Below are 25330 nucleotides of genomic sequence, written 5' to 3' on the forward strand. Positions count from 1 at the left end.
TCAGCCAGAAGACATAGGTCATTTATTTTTCTGTTTCCTCATTACTCACTTAGATTATGCTAATCTGCCCCATGGCAGTGATTCAGTGATTAAGGATAGTGAAAACTTGGAAAAAAATTGTGCACTGTGTAGATTTTAAACTTATTACTACCACTACTATATAGAAATGTCAGAATCTTCAATCATTTAAGGTGATTGGAACTTTAATAAAATATATTTATGACCCTAGTGGGTCATTTTTTTTTTATTTGCCTTCCTAAACATAAGGTAATAAAAATTTTTATTTGGTAATAGAATACCCTTTGTTATATCTCTACTTATCACAGCTGGCAACTGATAGTGATATTTAATCCAATCCAACAACTACAGGCTGGGTTGAATGAAAGGTCATATTGTCTAAATTCCAAGTGGAATTAAATATAATCCCAGAGATTCCTAAATTTTCCTTATATTTAAGGGAAATCACTTTAAAAAATACTGGCTCATCAGAATTGTGTTGCTCTAATTGGAATCAACTCATTTGGCTAGCTATTTGCCACTTAGAAGAGTTTCTTGTTTCTTAGATGGGAAAAAATTGCAGTTATATTCAGCTTAAAAATTTAGTATTTTATTTTCTTTTTGCTCTGATGCTGCCTTATTTGAAATTTCTCAGATCCTATGTTGTACTGATTATAAATAAAAAGCTCCTAAAAAGAAAACCTGGCTTTTTTGTTTTTTTCATAATGCCTTTGTCCCTTGCTTCTATGGACTCAGACTTCCCAACTCTATTCAAAGCCAAGAGTTATGTGGCCCTTATATTTATTTTTACATAAAAGATAGTACAGGGCAGCCCGGGTGGCTCAGCGGTTTAGCACCATCTTCAGCCCAGGGTATGATCCTAGAGACCTGGGATTGAGTCCCACGTCAGGCTCCCTGCATGGAGCCTGTTTCTCCCTCTGCCTGTGTCTCTGCCTCGCTCTCTCTGTATCTCTCATGAATAAATAAATACAATCTTTTAAAAAAAAGCTAGTACATATTTTGGCAAGGCTATATTTCAAAAGGCAATTTAGAGGCTTTTCCACATTTACTAGAAGTGGCACAAATGTGCATTTGCATTAAGTAGAATATGCCTGCCAAAGTGTAGATATGTTATAAAAATGTCCAGAATCTTACACTAGTGTTATTACTCATTTCGCTGAACCCTGAGAGCTCTTGGCTAGTGACTTAGCAAGAAGTTGCACGGGAAAAAGTAGCAGTTACTATGTGTATTATTTGGTTAGATTTTTAGACTCCTTACTATGTCAGACTCTTGTGATCCTTTCTGAATGTTGGGTATCATCAGTTCACTAGAAGAGTCTGAGATTGGTACTTGCTGGGTGATGAAGGTTTGATCTTGAAGCTTACTGTCATTCCTGCAATAATGATAAAATAACAGACCTGTCAACAACCATATACACATGGAACTTGATTCAGAACAACAGACTTGTCATATAACTCCCACTTAGTTCTAGCACATATAAAATGTCCCCACACTGTGATCAGGTTCACAGTCATTGCTTTGTCAAGAAAGCTCTTACTCTAATTCCTCTGTATTTCCATCATCAGGAACAACATAGTCTGGAACTGGAGGCCTAGAATGCTGGCTGTATTTCCTGTGGTAGGTAAAAGTTAACAATGAGTTAATGTCTCCTCATGCTCCATATTTCAACAACACTTTAATAGTGCTAAAGGAAATGCTTCAGTTGGATGAGCTTCTTATTTTCAAAACTGAGCTTTATATATAGAGAGACAATATAATGTTAAGCAAGTTAATATAAACTTATTTTCTCTTAAAGTTGGGACGTGTTGAACTTAAATGGTAGTATTCATGGAGATGGTCATAATGATGATACAGATACAACAGCTATTAATGGTGATGGTTAAGACTAAACCAGACTACTGACCAAAAAGATGGCCAGAAAAATTCCATTCCCACAAAAAGAACCTCAAACAGAAAAATTACCCAATGGAGATAGACCCAGTATGAAGATTTCTTCTTCTACTTTGGAAAATCTGTTTTAAGAACAAGAAATAGGGGATCCCTGGGTGGCGCAGCAGTTTGGCGCCTGCCTTTGGCCTAGGGCGCGATCCTGGAGACCCGGGATCGAATCCCACGTCAGGCTCCCAGTGCATGGAGCCTGCTTCTCCCTCTGCCTGTGTCTCTGCCTCTATCTCTCTCTCTGTGACTATCATAAGTAAATAAAAATTAAAAATTAAAAATAAAAAAAAAAAAGAACGAGAAATAGGTGGCACAGCGGTTTAGCGCCGCCTGCAGCCCAGGGTGTGATCCTGGAGACCCGGAATCGAGTCCCACATCAAGCTCCTTGCATGGAGCCTGCTTCTCCCTCTGCCTGTGTCTCTGCCTCTCTCTCTCTCTCTCTGTGTTTCTATTTATAAATAAATAAATAAATCTTTAAATAAAAAAAGAAAGAGAAATAATTATATCACTAATTCAATATTCTAATGGAAAGTGAGCTTAGGGACGTCTGGGTGGTTCAGTGGTTAGGTGCCTGCCTTCAGCCCAGGACATGACCCTGAGGTCTCGGGATTAAGTCCCATATCAGGCTTCCTGCATGGAGCCTGCCTCTCTCTCTCTCTCTCTGTCTCATGAATAAATACATTTAAAAATCTTAAAAAAGAAAAAACGTAAAGTGAGCTTAACAGGATTATAAAAAATATAATAAGTTGACCTGCCAGCAGATAAAGACACATACTCTACTCCTAAAACTGGTCCTCAATTAGGTACATATGAAAGTGAGAAAAAAACACTTTCAGAATATGGCTGTATTAAATAGTCTAATAATGATGCACAAAAAACATGTACTTTGGATACTATAGTACCTGAGATAGGCACAGTGATTGCTGATGCACTAAAGAGTACAATTTATTGGTTATATTCCTTGACTTAAGCACAAAGGAAAATATCATACTGTTAAAATCACAATCATACAATCAACTGAATTCATAAACTTTCTAGTTGCTGTCCTTGCTTTGATAGACCATTTATCATCTAATTCCTCTCCACTTGGGCTTGAGTTTTCTCATTTTCTTTTTTTTTTTTAAGATTTTATTTATTTATTCATAGAGACAGAGAGAGAGAGAGAGGCAGAGACACAGGCAGAGGGAGAAGCAGGCTCCATGCAGAGAGCCCGACGTGGGACTCGATCCAGGGTCTCCAGGATCATGCCCTGGGCTGCAGGCAGTGCTAAACCGCTGCACCACTGGGGCTGCCCGAGTTTTCTCATTTTCATCTCCTCTTTACCTCACATTTCTCTGTTCTATTCCCATCTTTTTCCTTCATCCAACTCCGGCATGGGATTCCAACAAGCTTAGACTTGTTCCATAGTGGCCAGATTTAAGTTCATTGCTTTGGTATGAAATATTTCTACTCAATTTCCTTTGTTTCTCTAGTGTTGAAAACAACACAGTATGGAAGTTGAGGCCTAGAACTCTGGTTGTTTCTTGGGGTACAGAAAAGTCAACTCAAAATGAGACAGACATTCTGTACCTGCAGTCTGTATTCTTTTCCACCTCTTAATAAAAAACAAAAAGCAAACAAAACTTTGGAAGGCTACCAGAGACACAAAGGCCATTTCAAAGTTCTCCTTTTTTTCCATTTAACCTATAAGTCTTTCAGCTCTTTTCTTTTCGTTGTCCTATTATTTGTTCTTGTTTATTATACTGGTTATTCCTAGCCTCAGCTCTTTACTCTTCTACCTTCATCCTCTCTCCTACACTCACCTATTAGTTTTCACTAAATATGCTCAAGTCTCCCTCCCTAAACTCACCTATACTCCAATCCCTATTTAATACTCAAATGCCTTGAGTATTTTTCACTTCAATATATTACCATCATCTCCAATTCAACACTGAAAATACTCCTATTTTTTCTGTCCAGAATGTTTTTTCCTACACACTCTGCTTCTGTTTACCTTTTATTTCTTTTTTTAAATTTATTTATGATAGTCACAGAGAGAGAGAGAGAGAGGCAGAGACATAGGCAGAGGGAGAAGCAGGCTCCATGCACCGGGAGCCCGACGTGGGATTCGATCCAGGGTCTCCAGGATCGCGCCCTGGGCCAAAGGCAGGTGCCAAACCGCTGCGCCACCCAGGGATCCCTTCTGTTTACCTTTTAGAAGTCAGCTCAAGCTTTTACTTCCTTAGAAACTTTTCTGACCTCCATTAGGTTATTGTTACTATATGGTTTCTAGGTTTGATAACAACTTGGTATTTCATTACAAAAATAGGGAGTTACCTAGGAACAAAACCATTCATTTTTGCAAAGAGCAATCTCAAGACTTTCTCCTTCTGCTCCCAGGTCAAATCTCCAATATCCACATTTCCTTGAATATCTGTCCTGAAGAATTTCAAAGAAAAAAAATGAGACAGAAAAATATGGCCAAAGTAATAAGCATTTTATCTTTTTAAAAATATGAAATATGAGAAAGTTTCCAAACTGTAACTGAATATTAAGAGGTTTCCAAATGTAATGACTACAAAGAAAACTGCATTACAAAATCATAAGTTGAAAAGGATATCAATAGGCTAGCCATTCTGAAATGTTATAAAGTCATTAAGATAAAAATAAGAAAAGCTACAAGAAAAAAGTTTGTGCCCAAACATTAAGCAAATAAGTAAAATAGGAAGTTGTTATATAACATTATGCATCCAAAGACAAACACAAAAACAACAAAAAAGTTATTTACAAGGTGAGATTATTGAATTCCTTTTAACGTTTCTTTTTGTATCAGATATTTTTCTATGAAACAGAAATAACAAGGTACATTTAGAAAATAACAGATATTTTTCTATGAAAACAGAATAACAAGGTACATTTAGAAAATAACACCTAAGTTATCTAGCTTATTTTCTTACTTCCAAATAAACCCGCAGCTAAGTTCCCCAGGCAGGTCTTTATTTATACTATCACTTTCCTGGAGGATTCGTAGTCTATTTGCTGTTTACGAAAGCTGGCTGACATTGTAGACAGTATTGGTTGTACAATGTAAGAAATGTTTTTACACATAGGCCCATTGGGTTAGTTTTCTTTAAAAGTTTAGGTTTTGCCTTATGATCACTGTATCAGTTGAAGTTGATCACTTCAACTTTCCTTTCTCAATCTGCCTCCTAAGCAGATGATGTAATATTTTAATCACTTCTGCCCTGCTGGTACAGGCAATAGAACACTGAGGTTAAGATGAGAAGTTGTTCAGTAGCAAAAATGTCACACAAGGGCAGAAGAGGAAGAGTCCAGTTTCTAGAATAACAATGTGGAGAATAATTTTATATACTTCCGTCTGAAAACCTACTTACCACTTTGGAGACAAAAAACGTAAAAGAAACTTCCTTATGTATGGTACAGACTCAATTTGCTTGACACATTAAAAAAAAAAAAAGAAAAGAAATTAAGCTTTGCACAGTGGCAGTATCATAGCCAATGAGGTTTATCCAAGGTGCGATTATTGCTAATTGAAAAGAAGGAAATTATAGTGGACCTCTTGGTAATAGAAGTAACAGATTTCTGAATATGGCAAAAAGTTTTAAAAATCCTACTACGGACATTTTTGTAAAAGAATCTTATCCACATCATCTCCAACCTTCCCAACAGCTATGTAATTTAAAAGAACCTACAAATTATTAGTCCATTATAAAACAAAGCAGAGAACTCATTTGGAAGCACTGTTAATAAGATATTTAGTACATAGCAGTAGAGAGTCCTTTTAAGTTTCTTGAGTTAAGGCCTTTGAAGAACCTAACTACACTGGGATATAAAACGTGTTTTGTTTTGTTTTTCAGAATAATCTTTAAAATGCTGTATAATTTATGGCTTAAGAATACACTGATAAGGGGCAGCCCGGGTGGCGCAGTGGTTTAGCGCCGCCTTCAGCCCAGGGCCTGATCCTGGAGACTTGGGATCAAGTCCCATGTCAGGCTCCCTTCATGGAGCCTGCTTCTCCCTCTGCCTGTGTCTCTCTCTGTGTCTCTCATAAATAAATAAAATCTTTAAAAGGGGGGGGGGCAGGTTCCTTTAAAAAAAAAAGAATGATAAGACAAAAATGCTAACAGGAAACAATCATTATATACAATTTACAACTGTCTCAAGCCTTCTGCTACCTTTATCATAATAGCAGTGGATATCTGGAGTATATTTTGGAAACTTGTGGGGACTTTTGGATAATACAGTGATGGGGGCCCACTACTGGATGTCAGCTAATCCATAGGACAGTTCTGTACAATAAAGAATTATTACAAAGAACTGTTATATTGGTTTTTTAAATTATATGTTTAGTTAGATATTATTACCTATGAATTTCATCTCATAATAGTAAAGGGAACATTACAAAATATTTGTGAAAGTATGTTTATCAAAAATGTTTAAACTGAATCTGATCAAACCTTCATAATGAGTTTACTGAAAATAAAACGTTAAAAGATATTGCAATGACATTTTATGGAACAAATGATCTAGTCTCTTTATCAAGTCTCTGTCATAACAAAAGGGAATCTAGGGATGCCTGGGTGGTTCAGTCTGTTAGGCATCTATCTGCCTTTGGCTCAGGTCATGATCCCAGGACCCTGGGATCAAGCCCCTCATCAGGCTCTCTGCTCAGCAGGGACTCTGCTTCTCCCTCTACCCCTCCCGCCTGCTCATGCTTTTTCTCTCTCTCATGCTCTCTATCACACTTGCTTTCTCTCTCTCGCTGATTAAAAAAAAGTATTAAAAAATAAAAAAATAATTTTTTAAAAAAGGGAATCTATTAAGAATACCTACTAAGCCCTACACCGTGCTAAGCATAGGGGTTACAAAGATGAGTAAGATAGTTCCTGTCCTCAAATAACTTCGTGAGCAATCTTTTCAATATTTAGATACTAGCAAACTGAACTCAGGGTTCTTATTTCTCTAAAAGGTACAAAAGTTGCAGCACAAAAGATAAAATATTAAAGGTATGATTAGTACCATTTCTCAGCCTCCATAAGATCTTGATTCACACTATTGGTGCTGTGCTCTTTGCCATCGAACGTTCGGATTTTAGGATAATCTGTTCTTCCTGCATATGCCTCTCTCATTTTAAAATTGAAAGCAGCTTGTGCAACCTGTTTATAATGCTTCCTGCTAAAAAGGATCTGTTGCTTCACTTGGTGTAGAGCATCTAAGAAGAACCTTTCCACTTCTGTTCTCTCATCCAGTATGTTCTTGGCCAGCTTTTTGATTCGATTCATTTCTCTGTCCTTCATCTGGAGAAGTTGCTGCAGCTTGTCAATTTCAACCTGCCCTGCTTGGTTCTCTATCATTGCCTGTTGCTGCACTTTACAAACTTCAATTTCAAACTCTCTGGTCATACAACTCAGTGCAGTCTCCAAGCTTACCACCTTCTTCTGAAGAGTCTGGATTTGCAGTCTTTGCTGGGTAAGTTGCATGATCTTTTCCTTAACCAAAAGATCATTGATCTCCTAAAAACAAAGATAAGACAGGTGAGAGATTTTCTTTAATTGATTTCAGAACTTAAGAGTTCTTCACTAATTTTCATTACTTCATGAAATTTAAATTTGATGCCAGGTTGAGATGGTGATATCTGTGTATGGAGAGTAAAAATATCCTAGGGTTCTTCTCTAGACTTGGGAAGGCCACTAATTTTGCTAATTAAGAAACTGTCCTTCCTCTAAAATTCTGGAAGTTTAAATATTTTTTATTCTCAAACAGAGTAATTTCAAAATCAGTTAAGACTATACAGTAATACATTAACTTAACAACTATACAGTGGAAATTGTTACCTATCCTAGGCCATAGGCTAGTTGCCTATTTCTTTTTCATTTTCCCTTTCTTCCTTAGTAATAAAACTCTAACTTCATTCAGGAAGGCAGGAAGCCCAAGGATGCCTGGGTGGCTCAGAGGTTGAGCATCTGCCTTTGGCTCAGGACTTTGATCCCAGAGTCCTGGGATTGAGTCCCACACTGGGCTCCTGCAGGGAGCCTGCTTCTCCCTCTGCCTATGTCTCTGCCTCTCTCTTTCTCTCTCTCTGTTTCTCTCATAAATAAAGAAATAAATAAAATCTTTAAGGAAAAAAAAAAGGCAGTAAACCCAACTGAAAATTCCCAGCCTCCCTTGCAGTTCAGTAATGCCAAGTAACTATGTTCTGGTCAATGAAATATAAGTAGAAGTGTGTGCAGGACTTCCAGGAAGACCTTTAAAGGAGGCGGGGGCATACTTTTTCCTCCTTGTCCTTTTTCCTTCCTGCCATTTAAGTAATAGAGTTCTAGCAGCCACTTTGGGCCACAAGGTGACTTTGGGGATGTAAGCCACACATTGCACAACAGCTTTGTTGACTTTGTGGCACTACCATTCCACCTCTGGATTGCTAATCTCCAGACTTTCTTTAGGGGAGAGAATAAACACTTTCATGGTAAAGTCAATGTTGCCAGGGCTGTCACAGCTGAACCTCTTCCTAAGTGATTCAGAGACTCCAAGCAAAGTAAAATGAGTATTTTAAGGTAATAGGGCATAGGAGTTATAGTTATGTTTCTGATATGTTCTTTATGAAGCCAAGTTGAGGGATGCCTGGGTGGCTTAGTGGTTGAGTGATTGCCTTAGGCTTAGGGCATGATCTCGGGGAGGGGATCAAGTCCTGCACTGGGCTCCTTGCAGAGAGCCTGCTTTTCCCTCTGTGTCTCTACCTCTCTTTCTATATCTCTCATGAATAAATTTTAAAAATCTTTAAAAAATAAAATAAAGCCAAGTTGCATGCTTCTATGTCATTCTCGAAATTAATCCTTTCAAATAAGAAAGGTATATCAACCAGACAAAAGAAAAATGGTCCCATTGCCCTTATGTGCATTATTATACTCAATTTTTCATATTTACCAACCCAATTCTTAAACAAACAAACAAAAACCAGAAAAATAGTAAATGAAGTCTAAATGGAGTGGGAACCTTTTGATGTAAAAGGAAAGTCTGAGTCTCTTGCAACTTCTGGGAATTTTTTTGTAGAGTATCAGCTTCCTTCAGATGGTATGCGAGAGCTTTCTGGAGATAAACATTTTCTTTAAAAACAGCTCTTCCAGCACTGTTCAATTGCCTGAAATAGATAGATATAAGATCCCAAAACACCGGCCTACATTTTAGATATTACCAAACTAGAACAACGATTGCCTTATTCCCCAACGTTAAAAATAATGACCACCACTTATTTAGTTCATGGTGGGTACTCAACAGCTAGGTGGGGATCTTTTGACTTAAGTTCTCACCAATAGGAGAGTGAAAATGTATGTTACTTCCAGCTCAAGGTAGTTAAGGGCAGACAGGGGTTTCCCATGCTCTCTCCTTATCCATATGACTGGATGTGAAGAAGTCTAAGATGGAAGCAGCCCCAGTTCCTGAATCACCACTCAAGTAGAGCTTTCAGACTCAAATTGGATTGTTAAGTGAGCAAGAACTAAACCATTGAGACTTGGTAGTTTATTGGCATAACACAATTAAGTGTTACTTTCACTAACATACTTAATGATAACCCTGTACAGTTGCTATGATTAACCCGATATTTAGATGAAGAAATTTAATTTCAAAAAAGTTAGGAAATCGGGATCCCTGGGTGGCGCAGCGGTTTGGCGCCTGCCTTTGGCCCAGGGTGCGATCCTGGAGACCCGGGATCGAATCCCATATCGGGCTCCCGGTGCATGGAGCCTGCTTCTCACTCTGCCTGTGTCTCTGCCTCTCTCTCTCTCTCTCTCTCTCTCTCTCTCTGTGTGTGTGTGACTATCATAAATAAAAATAAAATTTAAAATAAAAAAAAATTACCTAAAAAAAAAAAAAAAAAGTTAGGAAATCTTTTGACAGTGACTCAGCATTCAGGTTGGGAACCAAAGTCTAACTTCACAGCCTGGGTTCTTTCCTCCACACCATGTTGGTACAGAAAGGGTTGGGGGGAAAGGGGCCAGGATACAAAGAGAAAGAAACAGTGAGGGAAAGTAAACAAGAAAATGCCAAGAAAGCAAACCAGGAAAGGAGGGGAAGACAACATGATGATAATAAAACAGACCAGCAAATAGGTCAGAGAGGCTATAAGAAAGGAAAAGGAGACAGCAGTCTCTTACACAACAGCTTCATGGTGAGCTTTCTCTGCCAGCATTATTATCTTCTTTTCAGCCTCTTGTTCTAGTCGGTGCTAAAAAAAGAAAATAGGCTATTTTAATACAGCGTTATATTTCTAACAAATTTACACATCAAAAAGTGAAGTACTGATTTCACAATGTCAAATAAAATATTCCTGTCCACATGACCTGGTATGAAGAACTCCAAGTACTGGTAGAGGAACTACCAAAGAGGAGTGTGTGAATACAGGAACCTCAGGGTACCTCCAAATTTCCTCACTAAAGCAGCAGCATGATATATAAGCACCAAAAAAATAAAATTCCACATCAGTATGGGAAAACAGAGTTGAGAGAAATTTCTACTAAATACAATGTGGTGGGCAGCCCCGGTGGCACAGCTGTTTGGCGCCGCCTGCAGCCTGGGGTGTGATCCTGGAGACCTGGGATAGAGTCCCACATCGGGCTCCCTGTGTGGAGCCTGCTTCTCCCTCTGCCTGTGTCTCTGCCTCTCTCTCTCTGTGTGTCTATGAATAAATAAATAAAATATTTGAAAAATAATAAATAAATAAATAAATAAATAAATAAATAAATACAATGTGGTGAGAGTTATTTATTTACTTATGCAATAAACTCCTATTGAGCACTAATATTGTACCAGATTTTTTAGATGCTAGAGATTCTGTGTGGTGAAAAAACAGATAAAGTCCCGGATGAAATCTCAATTTATATTCTAGGTGAGATTCAGGCAACAATAATAATTAAAATGCATTGAGCATTTACTATATGCCAGGCATGATTCTCAGAGCTTTACATGTATTATTTACTTTTCACAATAACCCTAAAAATTAGATAGTATTATCCTCAAAAACAAGGACTGAGGAAATGGAGGGAAGGGGAGATTACTAACTTGCCCAGAATCAGATAGCTAGTAAGTGGCAGAGCAGAGATTCACAGTAGGCAATGTGATGTTTGCTATACCACCTCTCCTGTGATGCTGTCAATGTAGCAAACAAGGTAATGACATAGACAGTAACTGAAGGAGGTTATTTTATTTTATTTTATTTATTTTATTTTTTATTATTCATTAGAGGCACAGAGAGAAAGGCAGATTGATAGGCAGAGGGAGAAGCAGGCTGCCTGCAAGGAGTCTGATGGGGGACTCAATCCCAGGATCCTGGGATCACAACCTGAGCCAAAGACAGATGCTCAACCACTGAGTCACTAGAGAGGTTACTTTAGATTGGGGTTTAGGGAGTCTATCTCTGAGGAAATGACATTTGAGCTCTGAAGAATGAGAATGAGAAGGGCCAGAGCCAGAGGAAGAACATTCCAGACAGGAATAGCAAAGTACAAAAACATGACACTGGGAAAGGGCTTGGTGATTTAAGGAACAGAAGGGATTAAATGGGGAAACAAAACAAAACACCAGTAACCTGAGGGAAGTCCTTTATATGACCAGGTGCAGCATGCTATGGTAGGAGATGAATAAGCAGGCTTACTGGAAAGCCCACTGCCATAAACTTGCAGCACTGGGGTTCACACCAGTGCAGCACTGGGGTTCGAACCTAACCAGGAGATTTACACTTAACATGGTGAGATGGCTACTGCTGCAGTTGGCCATCCCATCACTTATTCCCATCCTATCCTTTTCCTTCCCAGCTGCCACTAGTGTCTAGCAAAACAACACACTCACTTTCCCAGCATCCAATATAACATGGTTCTGGCCAATGAGATAGATGTAAGAAGAAATCTGCTAAGAGCTTCTGGGAAAGCTTTTATGGTCTGCAGATAAAAAAAAGGACAGACACAATGAGAGGCCCCCTTCTTCCTGCCTTAAACACAGACAAATCTTAGAGCTGCATTAACCATCTTGCAACTATGAGGGAAAGGCCAGCAGCCACCTACTTCCAGATGTAAAAATCCTATTTGTTTATCTTTTTTTTTTTTATGATAGTCATACAGAGAGAGAGGCAGAGACACAGGCAGAGGGAGAAGCAGGCTCCATGCACTGGGAGCCTGACGTGGGATTCGATCCCGGGTCTCCAGGATTGCGCCCTGGGCCAAAGGCAGGCGCCAAACCGCTGCGCCACCCAGGGATCCCCTATTTGTTTATCTATCTATCTATCTATCTATCTATCTATCTATCTATCTATCTAAAGATTTTATTTATTTATTCGAGAGAGGCAGAGACATAGGCAGAGGGAGAAGCAGGCTTCCTTTGGGGAGCCTGATGCAGGACTTGGTCCCAGGACCCCAGGATCACAACCTGAGCCAAAGGCAGACACTCAACTGCTGAGCCACCCAGGGGCCTCAGAAAAACTGATTTATATAAGCACTGTTGGTCAGGTATTCTATAAAATGATCAAGCACTCCTAAGCTTTGTTTGTAAAATGCTACACTTAGTAGAGAAGAGATCAAGATTCCATAGGATGGGATAGAGGAAAAAAGCAATTGAGAGCAGCTGAGGACTTCCTGAGGGCTTCCATTCCTATCAGTACCAGGAAGTGCTCCAGAGTGGGAACACCAAAATGCTGCTTCTGCTCCACTCCTAGGTGGAGTGGAGAAAAATGACATTTTTCACTACAGAAATTGGGAATCTAGAGCCACTTTTTGAAGCAAATCTAAATCTAAACCTGATATGAGTACTTATTTGCCCCACCCTCAACTTCCTACATCCTTACCAATTTCTGAAAAAAAAATCTGTTCAATTCTTCCCTGAGAATGAAAAATTAGAAGAATTAATGAAATACCATGGGTCCTCTGAAAATATTGTGTAGAAGAGAAGTGTTCCAATGCACTTCCCACAATTTGGAGAATTAATGTCAGAGGCACAGGGAAACAGGGAAGTTTGTGATATGTTAAGGAACATTTTTGGGGCCCCTTTTATTAACATCCTTAGCCTGGCTTGGCTTGACTGAGGAAACACCTTCATGTGTACCAGAGTGACCTCTCCCATCCAATCCCCCTATACAATGTGGTTATGTGCAGCTCTCCTTCCACCAGGGGAACACCAAGCTGACGGTGGTGTGTCCTAAAGCCTCGGTAAATTGATAATCCCTCTTGAGGATTTCGGGACTCTCTAACTAGGAGGGGGGAAAAGACTAGACATTGGTTTCAATTTCCCTGTTTTGTTTTTTTTTAATTCTGCTATGATATGATAAATATTCTCTAGTAAGAGTCAAATGAAAGGTTGACATGTCTCAGAATGCATATAGATATTTATATTGTTTTAGTAAATCAATAAAATATTTCTTTTTTTAAACAAAGTATTTAACTCTAAAATGTCATACCTTTTCTTCAAAAAACCTGCCCTCCAATCTTCTAAGAGTCTCCTGATGTTTCTGCTCTGTGTTCCTTAAATTCTCCTTCAGCTGTAATTAAAACAACAAAAAAATATCAATAGGAATTCAGGGTGATTGAGGCACATTCCTGGAATATTCTCAATAAAGAAACATTTTCTGTTATACATTATAGATTATTTCTGTTATACATTATATACATCATACAATATACATTTATACAATATACATATATTATTATTTCCGTTATACATTATTATACATCATTAATCCTGAACAGAACAATTCCACATCCCTGCCTGTGAGTACCATCTTTCCCAATAATCTTCTACAGACTTACAAGATAAGTATCCAGTTTCTAAAAAGCTGTTCATGAACAATAGTTCTCAGGACAAGTTGTTCTCATAATCATACTTTTGAAATATCATGTGGACTCATAGAATCATAATATTTTAGAATTGGGGCACCTGGCTAGCTCAGTTGGAGGAGCATGCAACTCTTGATCTTGGGGTCATGGGTTTGAGCTCCATGTTGGGTGCAGGGATTACTTAAATAAATACAATTTTTAAAAATAATATTTTGGAATAGAAAGGGACCTTAATAGTCCTATACAATTTCTCATTTAATATAAGATTCCTTCTATGAGAAAAACATTGAGACACAGAATTCATTAGACTAGCATTTCATAGTTCCCATTTTTAGAAAATTCTTTCTAGTATTAATCTATTTTTACAAATATTTTATTTATTTATTTTAGAGAGCAAGAGCAAGAGAGAAAGAGAGAGACAGCACAAGCAGAGTGAGTAGGAGAAGCAGGCTTCCTGCTGAGCAGGGAGCTCAATGTGGGTCTCAATCCCGGAACCCTGGGATCATGACCTGAGCTGAAGGCAGATGTTTAACCAGCTGAGCCACCCAGGCACCCCTCCTAGTATTAATCTGAAACACATTTCCTTATGATTACCACAGATGAATCCTTCTATCCTCAAAACATGTGTACACGGAATAAAAAGGACATAAAAACTCTTCTAGGCAAAGGGTAAACTACTTTAAAGCTATGATCCTATAGTCTACATTTCCTGGCAATCCATCAGGCTGAAATAGACATACTCTATCTAATCTTCATGTCATTAAAAAAGCAGTAGAGAAGGGTTTCCCCCAGGAGACAGATCTTTCTCACTTGCCATCTGTTTTACTCTGGGCAAATCACTTCTCTAAGTCTCAGGTTTCCAGGAATAAAAAGAGAATAATAATAGTAACTAGCTCATAGTGTGTGGCAAGGATTAAATAACAAACAATACATGTAAAGTACCTAGAATAGTAACTATTTAATATAAAGGCTAGTTATTATTATATCTACTATTGCCCTCCCTTATACTTAATAATTTTCCTGTGATCTCTGTCCTAACTGTATTAAATCTCAATTTAAAAAAATATTTTATTTATTTACTCATGAGAGACAGAGAGAGAGAGAGGCAGAGACATAGGCAGAGGGAGAGAGACACAGGCTCCCAGTAGGGAGCCTGGTATGGGACTCAATCCCAAGACCCTAGGATCACACCCTGAGCCAAAGGCAGACGCTCAATCACTGAGCCACACAGGTGCCTCAAATCTCCATTTTATGTCTCTTTCAGATGTTCTTTCTCCCTGTATTTTTCATACAATTTTCTAAATGACCTCTTACATCGTTAGAATAAAAATTAATGTCAACATATAAGTTTATGGAAATGTCTATCACCTTAGTGTGTGCAGGGATTTCATATGCCATTGGACTCCCTCAAAAATCCATAATTTTTAAAAGATTTTATTTATTTATTTGAGAGAGAGCATAAGCTGAGGGGGGGTGGTGCAGAGGGAGATGCAGACTCCCCACTGAGCAGGGAATCCAACAAGGGGGTCAATCTCAAGACCCCAGGATCATGACCTGAGCTAAAGGCAGATGCTTAACCAAGTGAGTCACCCAGGTGCCCTTCAGAAATCCATAAATTAACAAACCTTTCAAAAAATAATTGACATCTATAAAAACCTTTAAAAGTTTATGTTCTTTAACTTATAAATTCCACTTCTAAGAAGTTATCCTAAACACTAATTACAGATGTAGAAAAATATTATTACTTAGATATGCATCATGGTGTATAATAGTGGAAAATTAGAAAAAAGTCCAAGGGCCCAAGGACGCCTGGGCAGCTCAGTTGGTTAAGTGTCTGCCTTCAGCTCAGGTCATGATCTCAGGGTCCAGGGATCAAGCCTCATGTCAGAGGGAGTTGGGAGTCTGCTTCTCCTTCACCCTCTGTCCCTCCCTACTGCTCATGCTCTCTCTCTTTCTCAAATAAATAAATAAAATCTAAAAAAAAAAATTGTTACACATTCTTTAAAAAGTACAGATGTCCAAAAACAAGGGATCAATTAACAAATTATAATAATTGGGGTGCCTGGGTGGCTCAGTTGGTTGAGCAATGGACTCTTGATTTTGGCTCAGGTCATGATCTCAGGGTCATGGGACTGAGCCCCATGTCTGGCTCTGAGCTGCGCATGGAGTTTACTTGAAATTCTCTCCTCTACCTCAGCCCCTCCCCCTCCTCTCTCTTTCTCTCACTCTCTCAATAAATAAAGTCTTTTAGAAAAATAAATCATGATACATCTACCCAGTGGAATTCCATACATCTAGTCAGAAGATTTTATAGAAGAATATATAATGGCATTGAAAAATATTCACAATAAAAGCAAAAAAGTCAGGTTAACAGTTTTTAAATAACAACCTCATTAAAAAAAAATAACCTCATTTTTAAAAGCACATATTTTTATTTTTTTTAATTTTTTATTTATTTTTTTTAATTTTTTATTTATTTATGATAGTCACACACACAGAGAGAGAGGCAGAGACACAGGCAGAGGGAGAAGCAGGCTCCATGCACCGGGAGCCCGACGTGGGACTCGATCCTGGGTCTCCAGGATCCCGCCCTGGGCCCGCTAAACCGCTGCGCCACCCAGGGATCCCTAATTTTTTATTTATTTATGATAGCCACACACAGAGAGAGAGAGAGGGGCGGGGGGAAAGAGACATAGGCAGGGGGAGAAGCAGGCTCCATGCACCGGGAGCCCGACGTGGGATTCGAGCCCGGGTCTCCAGGATCGCGCCCTGGGCCAAAGGCAGGCGCTAAACCACTGCGCCACCCAGGGATCCCTAAAAGCATATATTTTTAAATGTTTCTAATACAGAGGAAGAAAAATGGAAAGAAAATACACCAAAATATTTACCAGTTATCTCTAGGTAGTATAATTGTCAGGGGAGGACTTTTAATTTTCTTCTTTTTTATCACCTAAATTTGCTGAAATGGGTATTATCACTTTGTCAAAGAAGAAAAACTAAAACAATTATTAAAAATAATAACTGCAACCTACCAATGTATGCTCCTTCTGTTAATCACGTAGATAGAAATCATTTTTTCTTTAAAATTTATGCTTTGAATGTCTTGTGATAATCTAAATTAGCCTCTTTTATTTATTTTAAGATTTTATGTATTTATTTATGAGAGACACAGAGAGAGAGAGAGGCAGAGACACAGGCAGAGGGAGAAGCAGGGAGCCAAATGCGGGACTCAGCCCCCGGACTCCAGGATCACGCCCTGGGCCGAAGGCAGGTGCCAAATCACAGAGCCACCCAGGGATCCCCTAAATTAGCCTCTTTTAATTTGCATAGTGAATTCTATATATACACTATAATTAATTTTCTTCCTCTGTGTATACATCCCCTTCCCATTTTAAGTTCATGGGTCCCTACACCTGCTTTAATTCTTCCGTATTTGGTATTCCAGAGCATCACGTTATTTTTTCCCATAATCCTTTGCCTTTGAATTTTAAGTCTTCCTGGCCCATGGCTTTTTTTTTTTTTTAAGATTTTATTTATTTATTCATGAGAGACACAGAGAGAGGGAGAGGAAGCAGAGACATAGGCAGAGGGAGAAGCAGGCTCCACGCAGGGAGCCCTATGTGGGACTCCATTCTGGGACTCTGGGATCATGCCCTGGGCCAAACACAGACGCTCCACCACTGAGCCACCCAGGCATCCCATGGCCCATGGCTCTTTCTGAAAAGTCTGAAACCTATTTCTCCATTAGGTGGCAATATTGTTCTTAAAAAAAGAAATCATACCGTGGCCCATTAGAGTATCCACTAGTTAATTCACTTTGATTCAGAATGTATACCTATACTTCTGATAGCTATTTTGAGAGTTTCTAAAAAGTTATGGATCTTAACTTGATTCAGTCTTCAGGATTTTTTTCTTTTTTTAAAGATTTTATTTATTTATTCATGAGATACACAGAGAGAGAGAGGCAGAGACACAGGCAGAGGGAAGCAGGCTCCATGTAGGCAGCCCAATGAGGGACTCGACCCCAGGACTCCAGGATCACACCCTGGGCGGAAGGCAGGTGCCAAATGGCTGAGCCACCCAGGGATCCCCAGGATTTTCATATAAAATTTTTTTATATTCCTTTTAGAAAATTTTCACGCTTTGTTGAGGAATTATTAACAGTAAAGTATTTCAAGTGTATGATGATTCGACATACATATACATTATGAAAGGATTCCTCTAGTTAACAGAAAACTTGATATTCCATCAATTACATTTTTAATTTAAAGAACTACTCAGCATTCAACAAAGATCTATTGAGCATTATTGTGTACCTTGTATTTCAAGGAATACAAAGGAACAATGCTGTTTATGGCCCAAAGATTTGTAATCTAGTAGGGGAGATAAGACAAATGATAAGTATGTCAAGGTAGAATAGGCTAAAGGGTATAAAAGAGATACAAAGTGGTATGAAAACACAAAGAAAATTGTTATTTTTTTGCTAATAATCTTTTCTTTTTTTCAGCTTTATGAGGTAAATTGACATACAACATTGTATAAATCTTAGGTGTATAATGTGTTGATCTGTTACACTTATATATTGCAAAATGATTACCACCATAGCATTAGCTAGCACTTCCATACTGTCACTTAATTGCCATTCCTTTTTTGTGGTAAGAACATTTAAGATCTACTCTCTTAGCAACTTTCAAGCATATAATATAGAATTATTAGCTATAATCACCATGCTATACATTAGATTCCCCAGAATTTGTCCATCTCAGTACTGGAAGTTTGTACCCTTTGACCAATATTTCCTCATAACCCCTCCCCTGCCAGTTTGGGTAGCCTCTAATCTAATCTGTGTTTCTCTGAGTTCAGCTCTTTTTAGATTCCACATATAAGTGATATTATACACTATTCAGCTTTCTGATTTATTTCACTTGACATCCTGAAGTTTCATCCAAGCTGTCACAAATGGAAAGAAGAAAATGATTACTTTTTTTTAAGTTAATATTTTTAAACATGACTCTGGGGGACTGCCTTATGGAGAACATGCATTTGAGCTGAGCCTTTGAAGGACAGGTAAAATTATAATGTATAAAGACCTGTTGAAAGTATATTCCAGATAGAAGAAACAGTGTAAACTGTGTAAAAACAGCAGAAAAGACTTCAGGGATGAGTAAATATCCACTTTGGGTGAATAAAAGGGGGTGTGCATGGGGAAGTATAGTAAAAGGATAAAATAATGTTACAAAGTAGGTGTAGGGTCTTGACTTTCACACTAGGGCATTTGGGCAATACTGGGTTTACAAAGAGAAATACTAAAGATTCTTCAGGGAGGTGATCAGAACATTCCTTCATCAATACATACTTTGGACTGTGGTAGTGTGATAGTTTTAAAATACATCCACAACCTCTATGATTTCCAAGGCTAGGTCAAGAAAGGGATAGCTTCTAGGGATACCTGGGTGGCTCAGTGGTTGAATGTCTGCTTTCAGCTCACATCATGATCCCAGGATCCTGGGATCAGGTCCCACATCAGGTTCCTTGTGGGAAGCCTGCTTCTTCCTTTGCCTATGTCTCTGCCTCTTTCTCTGTGTCTCTCATGAATAAATGAATAAAAATCTTAAAAAAAAAGAAAGAAAGAAAGAAAGAAAGAAAGAAAGAAAGAAAGAAAGAAAGAAAGAAAGGAAGAAAGAAAGAAAGAAAGGGATAGCTTCTGTCTGGCTTTCTTTGGGATTACTCACTTTGGGTAAAGTCGTTGACCAAACTATGAGGGCACTCAGGGCCCCTTTATAAGGCCCCTATGGGAAGATGTTGAGGCCACCCAGTATTTACTGGCTCCCACCTGACAGCATGTGAGTTGGCACCTGGGAACAGATCTTCAAGCTCTAATCAAGCCTCCAGATGACTGAAGCCCTGGCTAGTTATCTTGATTGCAACTTCATAAAATGCCCTGAACCAGAACTGCCCAATTAAACTGCTTCCAAATTCCTGACCCATGGGAATTGTGCTTTTAACAAATGTTTATTATAGCTGCAAACTCTAAATTTGGGGGTAATTTTTCCTGCAGTAACTAATGAAGGTGAAAAAATAGAGGGAGCAGGACTAGAGGCACTGGACAGGGATGCAGGTCACTGGGGTTCTGCTGCCAGTTCTACAACTTACCATGAAAGTCACTTAACATCTTTCTGTCTCAGTATTCTTGTCAGTAGAATGACTTAGGTAGGCCCTAAAGTTTCTTCCAGCTCTAAGATTGTATGAGTTCCATAAAAGGGTTTTGTTTTAGATGGTTGCCTTGTATCACTCATTTAGCAAGTTTTATTATTATTATTATTATTATTATTATTATTATTATTATTATTATTAATTATTTTAAGAAGCCACATGCCCAGCCTGGAGCCCAATGCAGGGCTTGAACTCATGACCCTGAGATCAAGACTCGAGCTGAGATCAAGAGGTGGAGGCTTAACCGACTGAGCCACCCAGGAACCCTGCAAGTTTTATTATTAAGTACTAATCCAGGAACTAGTGAGGAGTGACAAGGACATACACAAATAGATGATTTGGCTCCTTTTATTCTCAGTTTACAAAATTAAAGAACACAAATATAAAATAACTAGAGAAGACAGTTATAGAGCTGCTATTTTAAGGACTTCAAAGGTTTGGAAACCCATAGGAGGAGAGAGTTCCTCTGAAAATACTTCAAAGGAGCTTGTATAATGGTGAGCTACAGAAATTAAGAACAATTTTAAAGCAACAGTTATTAGAACAGTTGTAAAGCAACAACTTATCAAGTTCATGAACAAAGTCAGCCTAGTGGGAAGTTCTGGGGATAACTTTGCAATTGTTATAAAAAGAGTTAAAACATACTCCTCCACATTCCTCCAGTCTAAGAAAGTGTCTTCCCCTTTCCTAACTTGCCTGAAATGTGCCAACTCATTCCTTTAATTAGAGCTTTTAGGAATACTCTACTAAGATTTTTAAAGCTATATAATCATAACAACAAGTAAACAATAACAACTATGCTACTACTCTTACTGGGGATTAATAGGAATGACTGTGCTAAGTATTTTACACACATTACATTATTTAATCCATATAACATCTCTAAAAGGAGGCAGGTGATATTGCAGCCACATTTTACAAGTGAAGAGTCTGAGACTCAAGTTAACAAACTATGCAAAGCGATAGTTATTAGCTGTAGAACTAGGATCTGAAGGCTATGATTTTGAACACTACATTATCTTATCCAACTTAATTCATTTCTCATATGTTGTTTCAATTTGGCAATTAGCTAAAAGGTAAACAGAAATAAGATGCAGGAACTCTGGTTTCCCATCAAAGCTTGTTCTTATTAAATAGGGTTCTGAGTAGCCTAAGGAGAGCTTGAGGGGCACTGCATGCTCAGAGAACACCATGCTCAAGAGTGAGAGGCACTGAAAGGGATGGTGGAAGGGCCTTAATAATACTAATAGCTATAATCATAATTTTAGCAGCAGTGATAATAACAGCAGGATCAGCAACAGCAGGTAATATTTACCATACAGTGTTGCTATGCCTTTACCTTTTTAAAAAAACTATTTTTTAATAATGTCTATTATTTTTTAAATAATCTCTTTTTTAAAAAGAGAGAGAGAGTACATGCATGAGAGAGAAAGAGAGAGCACAAGCAGAGGGGAGGGGCAGAGGGAGAAGCAGACTCCTCACTGAGCAGAGGGAGCCCAATGAAGGACTTGATCCCAGGACCCTGAGATCATGACCTGAGCCAAAGGCAGATGTTTAACTGACTGAGTCACCCAGGTGCCCAGTGCTATGCATTTAAAACAATATTTCATTTAGTCTTCACAATAACCCTTTAAAGTTGATACCATTACTCTCTCCAACATGTTTTATAAGAAGAAATTTAACAAGATACCCAAGTAGTAAAAACAGTATACTTTAGCAGTCTGGCTTCAGAGCACAAACTTTTAGCCCCTCCACTACCTGAAATAGATTATATTAGGTTTGGTAATATACTGCTATTACTAGTAATAGCAACAATATTCAGCTGCACATTGGAGTGGGCTCATACCAGGAATTTTGCTAGCATGTTGAACCTTAAAATTGGTACTTGAAATTGGCCATAATAAAAGTATTTATACTAAGGAAATCAGCAAATGCTATAAATCAGGACTTTTATCTGCAGAGAGCTATATGCCACTATCAATATAATTTTCACTTATGTGCCATAGAGTATTTTAAGCACTTTAAATATATGAACCCATTTCATCCTCACAACAACTGTATGAGCCTGTGAGTAACCTTTATTATCCTCAATTTACAGATTAGGCAACCAAAGTATATAGAGAGGTTTAAGCAACTTGCCCAAAGTCACAAAGCTGATTTAATCTACTATGCCCAGCACTCACCTATGTCATTTATTATTATTAATGCAAAAAACTATATTCTGAGCTGAGGGGATGGGAAGAAAAAGAAAAAGCATAGCAAGGTCAGAGAAACTTTCTAAAAGTACTTAGTTTTTCTCATCCTGCCTACCCTTGACAGAGAGCCTTCTAAAATGTTCTAAAATCATCTTTCATTAGTCTAAACCTATTTTCCTTTAGGACTTTGATATTTTGCCCCTTATAATTCCCAAGAACTGTAATTTCTTTTTTTTCTTTAAGATTTTATTTATTTATTCATGAGAGACACACAGAGAGGCAGAGACACAGGTAGAGGGAGAAGCAGGCTCCACGGAGGGAGCCGGACGTGGGACTTCGCCCTGGGCCGAAGGTGGCGCTAAACCGCTGGGCCACAGGGACTGCCCTGTAATTTGTTTCTTATTGAAGTCATTCCAAAGGTTTAATTGCTGATAAATGTGGTGGTGCCTAGATGGCTCAGTTGGTTGAGCTTCTGCCTTCCAGCTCAGGTCATGATCTCAGAGTCCTGGGATTGAGCCCATGTCAGGCTCCCTGCTAAGTGCGGAGTCTGCTTCTCCCTCTCCCTCTGTCCCTCCCTTCTGCTCATTCTCTCTCTTACAAATAAATAAATAAAATCTTAAAAAAAAAAGAATAAAAAAATTATTGCTGATGTGAAAGGATGTGTTGGCTAAGAATTGGTCACAAAAAAATCAATCAATGCTTAGAAAAGTCTTAGAAATAAGACTTGCACCCAGTGCAACACTCATTATATCTTCCACTTTCTCACAAATAATAATAATAATAATCTCTAAAATGTCAAAGGGAATCTTTTACCTTCTCACAGGAGTAAATGTCTATGAAGGCTCTTGCATACATAAGTATAGTACTGTGATAGTCACTTTATTGTGGCTCTCTGGAACTGAACCTGCAATACTTCCAAAGTATACCTGTAGTTAATTCTAATTTCCTTTATTTAAAGAAATAAAGAAACTTACATCATCTAATTCTTTCTCCACTTGGATTTTTCTCTTCTGGAATTGTTTTATTGTTTTCAGCTCTGTCTGAATCATGCCAATTTCTCTGGCTTTTTGATGGAACCGTCCCTCCAGCTCATTTATTTGCACAGTATACTTTTGCTCCTATATGCAAAAAAACAGGTAAGTGAGTTAGGAAAAAGAACAGAAGGGGATCCCTGGGTGGCTCAGCGGTTTACCACCTGCCTTTGGCCCAGGGCGTGATCCTGGAGTCCCGGGATCGAGTCCCACGTCGGGCTCCTGGCATGGAGCCTGCTTCTCCCTCCTCCTGTGTCTCTGCCTCTCTCTCTCTCTCTCTCTCTCTCTCTCTCTCTCTGTCATAAATAAATAAAAAAATCTTAAAAAAAAAAAAAAAGAACAGAAGCCCTACACAGTCATGTTCCCTTTGAAGCCTTAGGCCATTTGTCTATCTTCTTTGAAGAAATATTCCCCTTTTTATTTTTCCATAAAGTTTTACTTTTGTTGGAAGATACCAAGTGCCTTGAATAAAAAAAAAAATTCTCAAATGAGATTATCTGATATAGAAAATGCAGATAGTTATTAAAAAGAGGTGTGAAAAGACTAAACAAATCTTTAATTTGTAAGAAAGACAAATAACATCCCTAACCCTAAATTAAAATTTTTGAAGAGATAAAGAAAGGGCCAATATCTCTAATAAATCAAGAAGTTGGGGAAAAGCAGAAGGAAGAGCAGAGGGACAAAGCGAAGGCTAAGAAGGAGGAGGATGAGTAGAAAAGGAAAAAAAAAAGGAGAGAAGAGGAAAAAAAAGGAGGCGGGAAGAAAGGGTGAATAACACAATTTTTAAAATGAATGAGATACCAAAAAGAAATGCAAATGACCTCCAAACATGAAAAAATGTTCATAATAGGAAAATGCAAATCGAAATACACTGAAATACCCTTTCTCACCTAACATGTTCACAAAAAATCTCTTTTGACCATATACTCTGCTATATTGTGAATGGATGGTAGTTAGATTTCTCAGAATACAACATATTTGATCAATTTGATTTAGGAGCCACATATTTTATGTAATTATATAATTACAAAATTGTAGATGCACAATCTAATTTTTTAAAAGCAACTTCTAAAACTCAAAACAAAATGTGTTCTTGAGTTGGTGGCATAAACTCACAGGAATTATTTCAAATGGTAATGTAATTTGATCACTGATTCCTACTGGTATATATCCCAAGGGGGGAGTGCCCCCCTAAAATCTTAAACTAGTGCACCCCGGTGGCTCAGCGGTTTAGTGCCACCTTTGGCCCAGGGCGTGATCCTGAGGCCCCGGGATCAAGTCCCACGTCAGGCTCCCTGCATGGACCCTGCTTATCCCTCTGCCTGTGTCTCTGCCTCTCTGTCTCCCTCTCTCTCTGTCTCCTGTGTTTCTCATAAATGGATAAATAAAATCTTAAAAAAAATAAAATCTTAAACTGTTTCTGCTAATCTATGTTGGCTGTAATTATTGGTAATAGTATTTTGTGACTGTTGATGTATTGAGGTTTGAAGTAACTACTCAACTATACTGATATCATTAAGAACAGGATTTTGGGGTAAGTATCCCCCTTGGGCAGCAGGGTAGCAGCTCTAACAGCAACAGTGATTATTAGGGATGGCGGCAGCAGCTGCAGCAGGACCTGCAAGAGTCCAGAAGTTTCTCCAGAGCTTCTCAGCTACTCTGATTAATGAGAACCCCCAGACAGCATTAGAGAAGCTGACTAAGGCTTTGGAACAGAAACCAGATGATGCACAATATTATTGTCAAAGAGCTTATTGTCATGCTCTTCTTGGGAATTATTGTGATGCTGTTGTTGATGTACAGAAATCTCCTGAACTTAATCCAAATAATTCCATTGCTATGCTGGGAAAACAGTTATGTGAATCCCATGAAAAAAGAAAACCCTATCCTGTGGTTCTAGAAACTTTTCTAGGGGGACAGGAATTAGATAGTGCAGATCCTGAATTTACTGTCTGGATTGAAAGGGGTCAAGAGGGACACCTGGGTGGCTCAGTGGTTGAGCGTCTGCCTTTGGCTCAGGGAGTGGTCCTGGAGTCCCAGGATCGAGTCCCACATCCGGCTCCCAGCATGGAGCCTGCTTCTCCCTCTGTCTGTGTCTCTGCCTCTCTCTCTGTGTGTCTT

General features: G+C 38.5%; 1 protein-coding gene and 1 pseudogene across 1 annotated transcript in view; one reads left to right on the forward strand and one right to left on the reverse strand.

Moving 5' to 3' along the window:
• The window catches only part of BBOF1 (basal body orientation factor 1), a 40181-nt gene that overhangs the window by 4244 nt on the left and 10607 nt on the right, over nucleotides 1–25330 (reverse strand). The window contains exons 4-11 of the mRNA XM_055304175.1: nucleotides 23153–23296; nucleotides 13395–13475; nucleotides 10108–10178; nucleotides 8948–9092; nucleotides 6977–7470; nucleotides 4274–4375; nucleotides 1557–1631; nucleotides 1277–1391 (exon numbers count right to left, since the gene is read on the reverse strand). Of these exons, the coding sequence (XP_055160150.1) occupies nucleotides 1277–1391; nucleotides 1557–1631; nucleotides 4274–4375; nucleotides 6977–7470; nucleotides 8948–9092; nucleotides 10108–10178; nucleotides 13395–13475; nucleotides 23153–23296 (1227 nt within the window). The remainder of the gene's footprint in view (nucleotides 1–1276; nucleotides 1392–1556; nucleotides 1632–4273; nucleotides 4376–6976; nucleotides 7471–8947; nucleotides 9093–10107; nucleotides 10179–13394; nucleotides 13476–23152; nucleotides 23297–25330) is intronic.
• Nucleotides 5427–5601, forward strand: LOC129496505 (U4 spliceosomal RNA; annotated as a pseudogene).

Source organism: Nyctereutes procyonoides, unplaced genomic scaffold, assembly GCF_905146905.1.
Source record: "Nyctereutes procyonoides isolate TBG_1078 unplaced genomic scaffold, NYPRO_anot_genome, whole genome shotgun sequence".
Taxonomy (NCBI): domain Eukaryota; kingdom Metazoa; phylum Chordata; class Mammalia; order Carnivora; family Canidae; genus Nyctereutes; species Nyctereutes procyonoides.